This window comes from Triturus cristatus, chromosome 9 (genome assembly GCF_964204655.1).
Source record: "Triturus cristatus chromosome 9, aTriCri1.1, whole genome shotgun sequence".
NCBI lineage: Eukaryota > Metazoa > Chordata > Amphibia > Caudata > Salamandridae > Triturus > Triturus cristatus.
Genome location: NC_140592.1, coordinates 1,162,569,742 through 1,162,582,564, shown reverse-complemented (window position 1 = coordinate 1,162,582,564; position 12,823 = coordinate 1,162,569,742). Strand labels below are relative to the sequence as shown.

Below are 12,823 nucleotides of genomic sequence, written 5' to 3'. Positions count from 1 at the left end.
CTGGTAGCAGGTAAGTACCACCTACGCAACCCTAACCACCTTAGGAAAATATTGCACAGGGAACCAGTACCTCACTAGCACCAACTGTACTAGGAGAAAAACAACCACCTAAGTATCACAATACCTGTAGGGCTCTAAGCATATAACACATGATGCATAACATACATTCAGCGGTGTAAAACAAGGCACATGACGCATAAAACACGTTCAGAGGTGCAGGTTAGGAACAATAGCGCCAAACTCACATTAGCCACCACCTGTGGCAGTCCCTAGGCCAACTGGCCTTGTCGGGGCTAGGACGCCCTGTGTCCCAATGTCAGGGGGGCCTAAACGTGGCAACTGCCCACTAAGTGCTGGGCAGCTGGAGAAATACTGGGGCACCACTGTGCCTTTCAAAACAAATATGCAGCACTCACGTGGAGCCTCCCTGGGCTCCAACCACACAAAATGCCCCCTAGAGCCTTTGTGGCTCTAAACAAATAATGCGCCGTCGTTGGAGTCCCTCTGGACTCTGAACAATGTCGCCCCCAACCTTGGAGCCTCGTGGGCTCTGAAACAATGCCCCCAAATAACGTTGGAGCCTCGGGGCTCTAAACAAATACTCGCCCCGTTGTTGGAGCCATCTGCCGCTCTAAAGACAAATGATGCCCAAATCGTTGGAGCTGCCCACTGCCATCCGGGGCCGCTCTAAACATCACGGGTGCTGTGCCTTTTACCAGGCACCACATTAGCCTCTAGCGGAGTCACGCCCAAACCCCCCCCCTCCCCAGCCCTTGCACACTCACCGGGCTGTTTGCTGGCAGGGATCTCCGGGGGCAGGAGTCGTCAAACGGGGCTCCCTCTTCTCACCGGGGCAAGACTTCCCTCCTCTTGCGGCAGCACTTCTCATGCGGCGCGGGGCTTCCCTCGCAGATGGGAGCCTCGCGCTGTGCTCACACTTCACCCGGGCCTCGGGCTTCCTCTCCCGGGAATGGCGGCACTTCCGCTTCCGTCCCACAGCCCCGCCCACAACCAGGCGGGTCGCGGGCTCAGCGTCAATTTTTGAATGCGGCTCGGGCCGCGGCGGTGAAATGCTCCGGCGGCACTTTCTCATGATCGAACGCGGGGTGGGCTCCCGCATTTAAATATAATTAAAAGGCGGCCATGTGGGGTAGGCACCCACTATTCAAGACACAAGGCGGGGTGGGCACCCACCCATTACTACAAATCGCGGGGTGGGCACCCGCGCATACCACCATTTAAATAAGCGGGGTAGGCACCCGTACTGAACCAAATAAGCGGGGTGGGCTCCCGCAAGGCCGACATCATGGGGGAATCCCTACGCTGGGGATTCCCTCTCTCTCGCCCTCAGCAGCGCGACGCTGCACAGCCCCCAGCTCCTCTCTCTGGGAGGAAATTAGAATAAAGCGCTCTTCAGGCACTAGGAGGCTGCACCAAGCCTGGGCAGAGAAAAAGGACCAGCACAAAGGTCCAAACGGTCCTGAAGGCGTCCAGGGGGGGCAAAGCAGGGCCCAGGGGCCAGCACACAGGGCCCTCCAGCAGGGAGGTAGCCCCCATGGCGGTCCCTCCTGGGCCCCACCAGCAGCAAGCCCCCTCCTACCAGGATCCAAAGCAGAACAAGCAATAAAGCGCTCACCAGGCGCTAGAAGTAAAGTCCTCCAGTATCCAGGGCATCCAGGGGCTGGGCAGGGCCCAGGGAGGCAAGCCTTCCCCTGGGCCCCAGCAGCAGCACGCCCCTGGTAGATTCAAGACAGAACGCAAGAACATTTTGTAAGGGGACACAGCCCCTTTTTATACACAGGTTCCTTTGTTTCCAAAGGTGCAGGGGAGGGGCGAACCAGATGCAACTGGTTCTTGAGCACTTTGTTTTGCTCAGCCCCTCTCCCTATTCACAGGACAGGCCAGGGTCATCAGTCGCACCACAGGGGGCGGAGCCAGCATTGTGTGGGGAAAGCCCAGCCCTATTCAGGTCCTAGGTGTACTCCTCCCACTCATCCACATGCAGCTCTCTCCATTCACCACCGGGGCAGACCCATCCTGACTCTGGGGATTCCCTAGCCCGTCACATGACCCCAGCCAGCCAATCACCAGACAAGGCACTCATTTCACATTGCGCACAGAAATGCCCACTTCTAGAAGTGGCACTTCCATACTAGATACACGCACGCCGCACACATCATCGCGCAGCATTTTATCACACGAGTCCGTACATACCAAACTCGCACCTGCACTCCCCACGCATCAGGAACTACCAGGGACACATACATTCCCCCATGCATTCCTATGGGAGGGCAGGTCAGTCTCACTCAATGTAACCCAGAGCGCACGCGCTTTCCACTGGGACACAGTGTGAAAGCGCCTAGAGGCCTAAAACCACTAGTACCACACAGGAAAAAGGCTAGGATACTGCAAAAAGTTCTAGGGGTGAACTTGCCAGAAGGGCCAAGTCCAACAGTGTTTCTTCGACTTCGAAGAATGCGAAGTCGACGACTCCGGCCTCGATCTCTCCTTCTTCCTACCTCTCTTCTCCTTTTTGGCCTTGGCCATGAAGAGCTTCGCCTCCCTTTCTTTCAACGCCTTGGGATTCATCCTCCTGCAGCTGGAACAATCTTCCACGTCGTGGTCGGATGAAAGGCACTACAAACAATCATCATGGGGGTCTGTCATAGACATGTGGCCCCCACATTCCTTACAGGGTTTAAAACCAGACTTCCTTGTCGAAGACATGACAAATGTTTTCCAACAGTAACACCAAACTACTACAAAGTAGCAGGAGAGTGCTGGAAAAACCGTTGCGCGTTGACGGAGCGGAAAAAAGGGAACTGACGTCATCACGCCGACGTGGCTCTCTTATGGCTCCGGTGACGTCATACGGAGTCGCGAGCGGAGCCGATGCATTATGACGTCTTCCACGTCGGCGTAGAGAGCTGGGGAAAAAAGTTCAGTGGAATGCTGGCGCAGGGGATATTCACAAGGTGAGGAATCCACTGGCAGATGTATCCATCAGAATGAGGATTACTTATGACATCCAGACCTTCCCTATTGACAAGAGTGGTTCATGCACCTACTGCCTAGGATTATCTCCTCACTGCAACCATTTGCTTTCTATAAAGGGTGCTAGATTCCACCCTGCTACTAATCTGGCCTAGTTAGTATGATTCGTAGCACTCGCCTAGGAGGATGACCTGCACTGCCTGCCATCCATTTGACTGAATTAAACAGGTGGCTTTAAGTCTGCATAGTCACTAGCTTGCAAAGGGCTGCTAAAGAGATGCTTGGATCGATAGCTGTGTGGAATGACAAACATAACGGTTTGTGTAAAATAGTTTGAGGGGGAACAGGCACTTTAACATCGTGAAGTACATAGAGGGTTCATGTGAGGAATACTAGACTACATAATCCTACAAATAAAGACAGCCAGTGGCAAAAGTAAGATGTGTGTGGCGGTACAGAATTAAAAAAATATACATATACAGAGGTGGCTTGCCTTCATAATTATGAATGCAGGAAATGTAAATAAGCAACCATTTACATATATATATTTTTCTTTGTAATTATTCGATACTATCAGCACTTGGTTTGTGAAATTTTGACTAAACGTTCACTGTATGGCACATACTTAAGTCATGCACTGCATAGCATTTCCAGGCAAGCATTATAACTAAGGTTCCTGTAACAGTCATACCGGAGGAAGGACCATTAGGGAGAGGGTTTTAGTAGGCAGGTAAAGTGGAGTGTTATGTCTTTAAATATTTTATGTCCTGTGTGCTATGTCATTTGGTAGCTTCTGGAGCGTGGATTCCAATTGTGCCACTTGGACCTTTGCTGGCAGGAGGGATGCCACGCTTCTAACAGGCTGTTCAACAAAGCTCAGTTTGCCCCCTTAACTGAGAAAGAGTTGGGGCCTTGACTACAGTTTGGTGACAAGTTGCCCGCATGCAGCCTGGCTCGTGGCCAAAGTACCTGACGGTGCTCTGGGACTCAGTGAGACGTGGCTGACTTTTTCCAGTAGAGCCCGTATCTGCAACAACCAGTATTGTAGGTCGCAGTGACAGCATTTTGTTTACGTGCGCGTATTATCGGTTGTGTAAAAGAGTTTTAAAGAAGTGTTAATTTGGGAATTTATGCAACCGCTTACAGTGTGCAGAACACACAGGCCTCTCCACCTGAAGTAAAGTAAAAACACAGTCAGGAGAGGGAACCTGGCGTACACCACATGCGCAGGGCCCCTGCACTACAACAGATGAAACACTTTTTCTATGGGAAGCAGCAGGTGGGAAGAATGTATTTTTTTTTATTACATCAGGTCTTGCATACAGCACATGCGCGCTGAAGCTCAACCTAAATAAATAACATCCCTGGTGTTCGCCAGATTGCAGCTGAAGAACTGCAAAAAAAAAAAAAAAAAAAAAATGGAAACAAGACTGTTTCAAGAGTGAACCCAGATTATGGAATATCCCACACTACGCATCAGGCATGCCCCATCAATCATGCAGTTCTGGAAAGAGCAAAATACATCTTTGAGGACCATCAAATCAAGACTCCTCTACCACTAGGATTATATACACAACATTGAATTGTCATACTTCCCAATTCTTGACCTCTGGGGTCTCCACATATAGTTCTCAGTTGTTATTCAATAGATTTATCACATACAAATCTCATGTAAAAGACTGTGAGGGACATTTTTTGAAACACCCAGGCACATGATCTAGAGAGTCATTTCTAGTTTTTGTTGAACAATAGCGTCGGACAAATCTGAATTAGAAGCAAAAAAGGAGCAAAATGTACAAAAACAGAAAATATTTTGCCCCCACCTAATGCAGAAAGTTATTTTACCCGCTCCTGGTGTATTAATATGATAAATAAAATCACCCAAAACCAGATTACAGTTGGCATGCTTATTGCTGTATGCAAATGACTCACTCTTCCTTTCGTGCGGTCAAGCTGGTCGCGCTGCTGGCCAAGCTCGTCGATGATTTCTGTGCCGATCTGGTCAGTCTCAGCAGCTATTCGATGTGAACGTTCAATGCTCTGCGTCGCTCTGTTGAGGCTCTCTGTGCCATGGATGAGCAATGCCCTCTGGGACTGTAAATGATTCTGTGGACAAGAAAAAAGTGCTTTATTGGGAAGGATGTTGAAGCATAATGTACTAACAGCCAATTCAGGTCAAGCTGAGAAGTTCAACCCATTGACACCGAGTGGGTCACTGGACATGCATAACAGTGGAGTAGATCCTCAAAAGTGCAATAGAGAAATACAGTTCTTTATTCGGCTACACTTCTGGTGCAGAGAAGTTTAGAAACCAGCCCTGCAAACAGCTGTTTGCTACTAGGCAGCCTATCACAAATCAAAGTTACCACATGGATTCCCTCAGAGTAAAAATTATATCACTGTATTTAACTTGAAGACAAGCAGAACATTACAAAATTCAAATGCTAGACAAAAAAAGCAGAATTAAAATTCTGACAGAAAAACATATCAGATACAGAACACAAAGCATAAGGTATTGGTACATGTATGTTAGAAATGATTCCTCAGAAAATGTTTCCACCACATACAAAGAGAAAGTAATACATTGAATCCTATATGAGAACAGAGAAAATAAAAATGTCATGGATAGATGGATGGATGGGAACATCTATGAATATGGGGCGTGGGCAACAGAATCCAAGGAAGAAAAACAAGTCGCAGAAACTGCGTGCAACAAGGTCAAAACATTATTTTACATCCTTCTTGGCCTATCCTGTCCCCTTCTGGCCTTAACCTATGGAGGAGGCAAGTGAGGAAAATAAATGTTACAATGCACACAGGGTCACAATAAATATCTCCTACGATCATGATTCAGGTGATTGCCGCATGTTTATCCACTCCTAGTGAAGCTGGTGAGTGGGAACAGCACTTACCTCATTTGTGACAAGCACCCTAGACCTGGTCAAATTTCCTAGAGGCACTGCTGCTGCGATCTCAAAACACTGTACAAAAGGAGCATGCATTAGCAAAGCCAATAGGTTTTGTTTGCAATTTCAGCCATTCAGGTTACAGTCATTAGAAGTGTGTGCACGCTTCATGGAATATCCCCGAAACAATATATTGACATTCCAGTCATGATCCATATTCGTCCAACAAGACTATCTAGCTGTCATTCAGCTATTATGATAACATGTTTGTCATGACAGAAGTAATAAAAAAGCTGCATGCCAATTCGCAAGGGTGCCCTTCACAGGAATTGCCCAGCTTGCTGTTTTAGGCAAACACGGACTACTCTTCCAAGGCATGCTCTGCATTCCAGGCATTCCTCTGCCATTTATAGGCGCTGGTGAGTGGGCCGCCCTTGCTGCAGTGAAGCTGCAAACGGCTACAGAAAATACAAGAACAAATAACCAATAAAGCCTTTATATGGATAAAGCATTTGGTTTATTTTGGAGGGAAAAAAAGCCAGCAACAATGTAAGAAAAAAACAAGATCAGACATGAAATAAATACATAACAGCTTGCATTTTCATCATCCATGATACCACAAATGTAAGAGCCTGTTTATTTATAATAAGTTTATAAAGTGCTACATGTCGCCCTTCCGATTGTTAGCCAAAAGATAACACGGAGTTTAGAACCTAAAGCATCATCATTGCACCAAGCGACCAGCTATAGCAGATGAAGCAGCTCTGGAAAAGCTGCTGACTTTGCAGCTGGGGAACTAGGTTCAATTCTCAGTTCCAGCTCAACATTCTGTGACTCTGGCAAATCACGTAACCTTCCCATGCCTACACAAAAGGAATGTCTCCTTGTGTAAAGCACTCCCATACATTCGAGTTTGCGCTATCTAAAAACAACAGCAAATGAAAAGTCAGAGCCTTTCATGAAGCAGGACAGGACAAAGGCATCTGGCCTATCAGATTATTTTTTGTGCTGGGATATAGCAATGGGACGGAGCAGATGGCAGGGACAGGCACAAAACATGCTCTCTGTAGAGCGGCACAGCAAAAAGAAAATAATTGCTCCGAAAATCATGAGCAGTATAAGGTTACACGTACTTGGGCCATGCTCTACGGGAGGGTCATATGCAACAAGAGGGAAGTGCCGATGGCAGAGCTAATCAGCAGGAAGCAAGCAATTGAGAGTGGCTTTGAAGCCCACCAATTGTAAGCAATGGGCAGCACTCAAGAAGCCCACTAAGAGTAAACAATATGTTTTGAAGAGACAGCGCATGCATGATCTAGGCAAGACCTAAAAAAGGCGTATTTCCAGTGTTTTTGCAGTGATTGTTATAATCAATCAATCAATCAAGGAATTTATAACGCGCACTACTCACCCGGAAGGGTCTCAAGGCGCTGGGGGAGGGGGTCTGCTACTGCTCGAACAGCCAGGTCTTAAGCTGTTTCCTGAAGGCGAGGTGGTCCTGGGTCAGCCGCAGGTGGACGGGCAGGGAGTTCCATGTCTTAGCCGCCAGGTAGGAGAAGGATCTTCCTCCGGCGGTGGCTCTCTGGATGCGAGGGACGACGGCGAGGGCGAGGTACGCGGATCGTAGCTGTCGGGTGGGCGTGTAGAAGGTCAGGCGGTCGTTGAGGTACCTTGGGCCCAGGTCGTGGAGGGATTTGTGTGCGTGGGTGAGGAGTCTGAACGTGATCCTCTTGTTGACAGGGAGCCAGTGCAGGTCTCTTAGGTGGTTCGAGATGTGGCTGCGTCGGGGGGCGTCCAGGATGAGACGGGCGGAGGCGTTCTGGATACGCTGAAGTCTTTTCTGAAGCTTGGCTGTTGTACCGGCGTAGAGGGTGTTTCCGTAGTCTAGTCTGCTGGTGACGAGGGCCTGGGTGACAGTCTTCCTGGTCTCAGTCGGGATCCATCTGAAGATCTTGCGGAGCATGCGGAGGTTGTGGAAGCAAGATGAGGAGACGGCGTTGACTTGTCTGGTCATCGATAGGGAGGAGTCCAGGATGACGCCCAAGTTGCGTGCGTGGTCCGTTGGCTTGGGTGCGGTGCCCAGGGCCGGGGGCCACCAGGAGTCGTCCCATGCAGAGGGCGATGGTCCCAGGATGAGGACTTCTGTCTTGTCCGTGTTCAACTTCAGGCGGCTGATGTTCATCCATTCGGCGACATCTTTCATCCCTTCGTGTAGGTCGGCTTTGGCGGTGTCGGGGTCTCTGGTCAGGGAGAGAATCAGCTGGGTGTCATCGGCGTAGGAGATGATGTTGAGGTTGTGTTGGCGTGCGATGGCAGCGAGGGGTTTCATGTAGATGTTGAAGAGAGTGGGGCTGAGCGATGATCCTTGCGGGACGCCGCAGATGACTTCGGTGGCCTCCGAGCGGAACGGAGGGAGGCGTACTCTCTGTGTTCTGCCGGAGAGGTATGAGATGATCCATTCCAGGGCAATCCCCTGGATGCCGGTGTCGTTGAGGCGTTGGACTAGGGTGCGGTGGCAGACAGTGTCAAATGCTGCGGAGAGGTCAAGGAGGATGAGTGCCGCTGTTTCACCTTTGTCGAGCAGGGCTCGGATGTCGTCGGTGGCTGCGATGAGGGCGGTCTCTGTGCTGTGGTTGGCTCTGAATCCGGATTGCGATGGGTCGAGGGATCCGTTCGTCTCGAGGAAGGCGGCCAGCTGCTTGTTGACGACCTTCTCGATGACTTTGGCAGGGAAAGGAAGGAGCGAGATAGGGCGGAAGTTCTTGAGGTCGGTCGGGTCCGCAGTTGGTTTCTTCAGTAGTGCGCTGAGCTCGGCGTGCTTCCAGCTCTCTGGGAAGGTGGCTGTGTCGAAGGAGGCGTTGATGATGTCTCGGAGGTGGGGTGCGATGGTAGAGGCGGCCTTGTTGAAGACATGGTGGGGGCATGGGTCGGTCGGAGATCCGGAGTGGATGGTGTTCATCATGCGTGTCGTGTCTTCGAGGGTCACTTTGTCTGGAGGATAGCGGCGGGGTGCGTAGGTTCGGTCGATGGGTGCGGGGGTGGAGCGCCAAAACTGTTGTGGATGTCGGCGATCTTGCGGTGGAAGTACGAGGCGAGGGAGTCGCAGAGGTCCTGCGAGGGAGTGATGTCGTTGTTGCTGGTGCTGGGGTTGGAGAACTCCTTGACGATGTTGAAGAGCTCCTTGCTGTCATGGGCGTTCTTGTCCAGTCGTTCCTTCAAAGATTTCTTCTTGGTGGTGCGGATGAGCTGGTGATGTCTGCGGGTGGCGAGTTTGAGGGCGGTCATGTTGTCGGTGGTCTTGTCGAGGAGCCAGGCCTTCTCGAGGGTGCGGCAGGCCTTCTTGGAGTCCTTGAGTTCATCGGTGAACCAGGGGGCCTTCTTGCTTCTGGGCCTGGTGAGTGGGTTCTTCAGTGGGGCGAGGTCGTTGGCACAGGAGGTCAGCCATTGCGTGAGGTCGAGGGCTGCTGTGTTAGGGTCCGTTGTCCGGACCGGTGGGTTCTGGCTGAGGGAGGTGGTGAGCTGGTCGACGGTGATCTTGCTCCAGTTTCTGTGGGGAACCTGCTTCGGGTGGTGGTGGACCGTGTTCTTCTTGAAGCTGAAGTGGACGCAGCTGTGGTCAGTCCAGTGGAGTCCGGTGCAGTGGCTGAAGGTGATGTGCTTGCTGGATGAGAAGAGGGGGTCGAGCGTGTGGCCGGCGTAGTGGGTGGGGGTGTTGACCAGTTGCTGGAGTCCGAGGTTGGCGAGGTTGTCCAGCAGGGTGGTCGTGTTGCGGTCGTTGTTGTTCTCCAGGTGGAAGTTGAGGTCTCCGAGGAGGATGTAGTCGGTGGAGGGGAGGGCGTGAGGGCTGATGAAGTCCGTGATGTCTTCGCAGAACTGTGCGCGTGGTCCCGGGGGTCTGTAGATGAGGGTGCCTCTGAGGGTAGTCTTGGGGTCGGTGTGGATCTGGAAGTGCAGGTATTCGGCGGTGTTGAATGCGTCGGTGGAGTCAGTCGAGATGCGAATGGTGCTTTTGTGAACGATGGCGATGCCCCCTCCGGTCTGGTTGTTGCGATCCCTCCTGATGATCTTGTAGCCGTCCGGGATGGCTATGGCGATGTCGGGGGCTGAGGAGTCGTTCATCCAGGTTTCCGTGAGGAAGGCGACGTCTGGAGATGCGGTGTCGAGGAGGTTCCAGAGTTCCACGGCGTGTCTGTGGATGGAACGGGTGTTGATCAGGATGCACTTGAGGTGGTTGCTGTTGTCCGTCTTGGTGGGCGTGGTGCTTGTTCGGAGGCAGGAGAAGTTGCAGGATCGGCAGTCGAAGGGTCCATGGGTGCGTCGCGGGGACGCTCGGTGGCATCCGGGGGCTCGGGCGGGTTTGAGTGCGATGAGCGTAGCGAAGTCGTAGGTCCTGCGGGGGGGCTGGCGGGCGCGGGGGCCAGGGGGTCTGGCGCTGGGCGCGGTCCAGGCGCGGACGGGCGCAGACGGGCTTACCTTTGGCGCACCTTCGGCGCTCAGTCGGCGCTCCCGCTGCGCGCGTCCGCTGCGCGGTCGCTGGGGGGGCGTCATAAGTAAGGAGCCGGGAGGGAGGGTCCGCTGGGAGGCGGGAGGCTGGGTGGCCAATGGGCAGGGAGGAGAGGCGGGACTGCGGGCTCAGCGGCGGGAAACCAGGAAGGCGAGTGACCGGGGCAGCGGCGGCGGCGAGGAGGCGAGGAGAGTGGCCAGCAGCAGCAGGAGGAGAGCGGCGTGAAGCGGAGGTCAGCGCAGGTGAGGAGGGAGCGGCGTGAGCGGGGTCGGTACCAGCAGGTGGGCGACAGGCAACAGGCAGCAGCAGGCGACAGGCAGCAGCAGGCGACGGGCAGCAGCAGTGAGAGGTGAGCGACCGTCTGTGTGGGGCACAGGGGTCACACTGACCAGCCCGCCGCGGTCACCTTAAGTAAGGAGCCGGGAGGGAGGGTCCGCTGGGAGGCGGGAGGCTGGGTGGCCAATGGGCAGGGAGGAGAGGCGGGACTGCGGGCTCAGCGGCGGGAAACCAGGAAGGCGAGTGACCGGGGCAGCGGCGGCGGCGAGGAGGCGAGGAGAGTGGCCAGCAGCAGCAGGAGGAGAGCGGCGTGAAGCGGAGGTCAGCGCAGGTGAGGAGGGAGCGGCGTGAGCGGGGTCGGTACCAGCAGGTGGGCGACAGGCAACAGGCAGCAGCAGGCGACAGGCAGCAGCAGGCGACGGGCAGCAGCAGTGAGAGGTGAGCGACCGTCTGTGTGGGGCACAGGGGTCACACTGACCAGCCCGCCGCGGTCACCTTAAGTAAGGAGCCGGGAGGGAGGGTCCGCTGGGAGGCGGGAGGCTGGGTGGCCAATGGGCAGGGAGGAGAGGCGGGACTGCGGGCTCAGCGGCGGGAAACCAGGAAGGCGAGTGACCGGGGCAGCGGCGGCGGCGAGGAGGCGAGGAGAGTGGCCAGCAGCAGCAGGAGGAGAGCGGCGTGAAGCGGAGGTCAGCGCAGGTGAGGAGGGAGCGGCGTGAGCGGGGTCGGTACCAGCAGGTGGGCGACAGGCAACAGGCAGCAGCAGGCGACAGGCAGCAGCAGGCGACGGGCAGCAGCAGTGAGAGGTGAGCGACCGTCTGTGTGGGGCACAGGGGTCACACTGACCAGCCCGCCGCGGTCACCTTAAGTAAGGAGCCGGGAGGGAGGGTCCGCTGGGAGGCGGGAGGCTGGGTGGCCAATGGGCAGGGAGGAGAGGCGGGACTGCGGGCTCAGCGGCGGGAAACCAGGAAGGCGAGTGACCGGGGCAGCGGCGGCGGCGAGGAGGCGAGGAGAGTGGCCAGCAGCAGCAGGAGGAGAGCGGCGTGAAGCGGAGGTCAGCGCAGGTGAGGAGGGAGCGGCGTGAGCGGGGTCGGTACCAGCAGGTGGGCGACAGGCAACAGGCAGCAGCAGGCGACAGGCAGCAGCAGGCGACGGGCAGCAGCAGTGAGAGGTGAGCGACCGTCTGTGTGGGGCACAGGGGTCACACTGACCAGCCCGCCGCGGTCACCTTAAGTAAGGAGCCGGGAGGGAGGGTCCGCTGGGAGGCGGGAGGCTGGGTGGCCAATGGGCAGGGAGGAGAGGCGGGACTGCGGGCTCAGCGGCGGGAAACCAGGAAGGCGAGTGACCGGGGCAGCGGCGGCGGCGAGGAGGCGAGGAGAGTGGCCAGCAGCAGCAGGAGGAGAGCGGCGTGAAGCGGAGGTCAGCGCAGGTGAGGAGGGAGCGGCGTGAGCGGGGTCGGTACCAGCAGGTGGGCGACAGGCAACAGGCAGCAGCAGGCGACAGGCAGCAGCAGGCGACGGGCAGCAGCAGTGAGAGGTGAGCGACCGTCTGTGTGGGGCACAGGGGTCACACTGACCAGCCCGCCGCGGTCACCTTAAGTAAGGAGCCGGGAGGGAGGGTCCGCTGGGAGGCGGGAGGCTGGGTGGCCAATGGGCAGGGAGGAGAGGCGGGACTGCGGGCTCAGCGGCGGGAAACCAGGAAGGCGAGTGACCGGGGCAGCGGCGGCGGCGAGGAGGCGAGGAGAGTGGCCAGCAGCAGCAGGAGGAGAGCGGCGTGAAGCGGAGGTCAGCGCAGGTGAGGAGGGAGCGGCGTGAGCGGGGTCGGTACCAGCAGGTGGGCGACAGGCAACAGGCAGCAGCAGGCGACAGGCAGCAGCAGGCGACGGGCAGCAGCAGTGAGAGGTGAGCGACCGTCTGTGTGGGGCACATTCATATTTAATTTAAAAGAGACATAATGCAGAGTGTGTAGCATCTTCCCATTGGCAGGGTGTCCAGTGGACTTCTGTTAAACTGTTATTAGCACAGACATTTGTGTATTGCACTTTTACTCAGACTCACGTCTCATTAGCCTCTCTCATATCTCATTTCACACTCACTCTGTTAAGACTTTGGTTTAGAGAACTATTAATGGATTAAAAGGTAAAAAT

General features: G+C 54.7%; 1 protein-coding gene across 1 annotated transcript in view; it reads right to left on the bottom strand.

The window, feature by feature from the left end:
* Positions 1–12,823, bottom strand: part of VTI1B (vesicle transport through interaction with t-SNAREs 1B) — a 231,541-nt gene that overhangs the window by 106,691 nt on the left and 112,027 nt on the right. Inside the window, exon 4 of the mRNA XM_085627149.1 lies at positions 4,927–5,100. Within this exon, the coding sequence (XP_085483275.1) occupies positions 4,927–5,100 (174 nt within the window). The remainder of the gene's footprint in view (positions 1–4,926; positions 5,101–12,823) is intronic.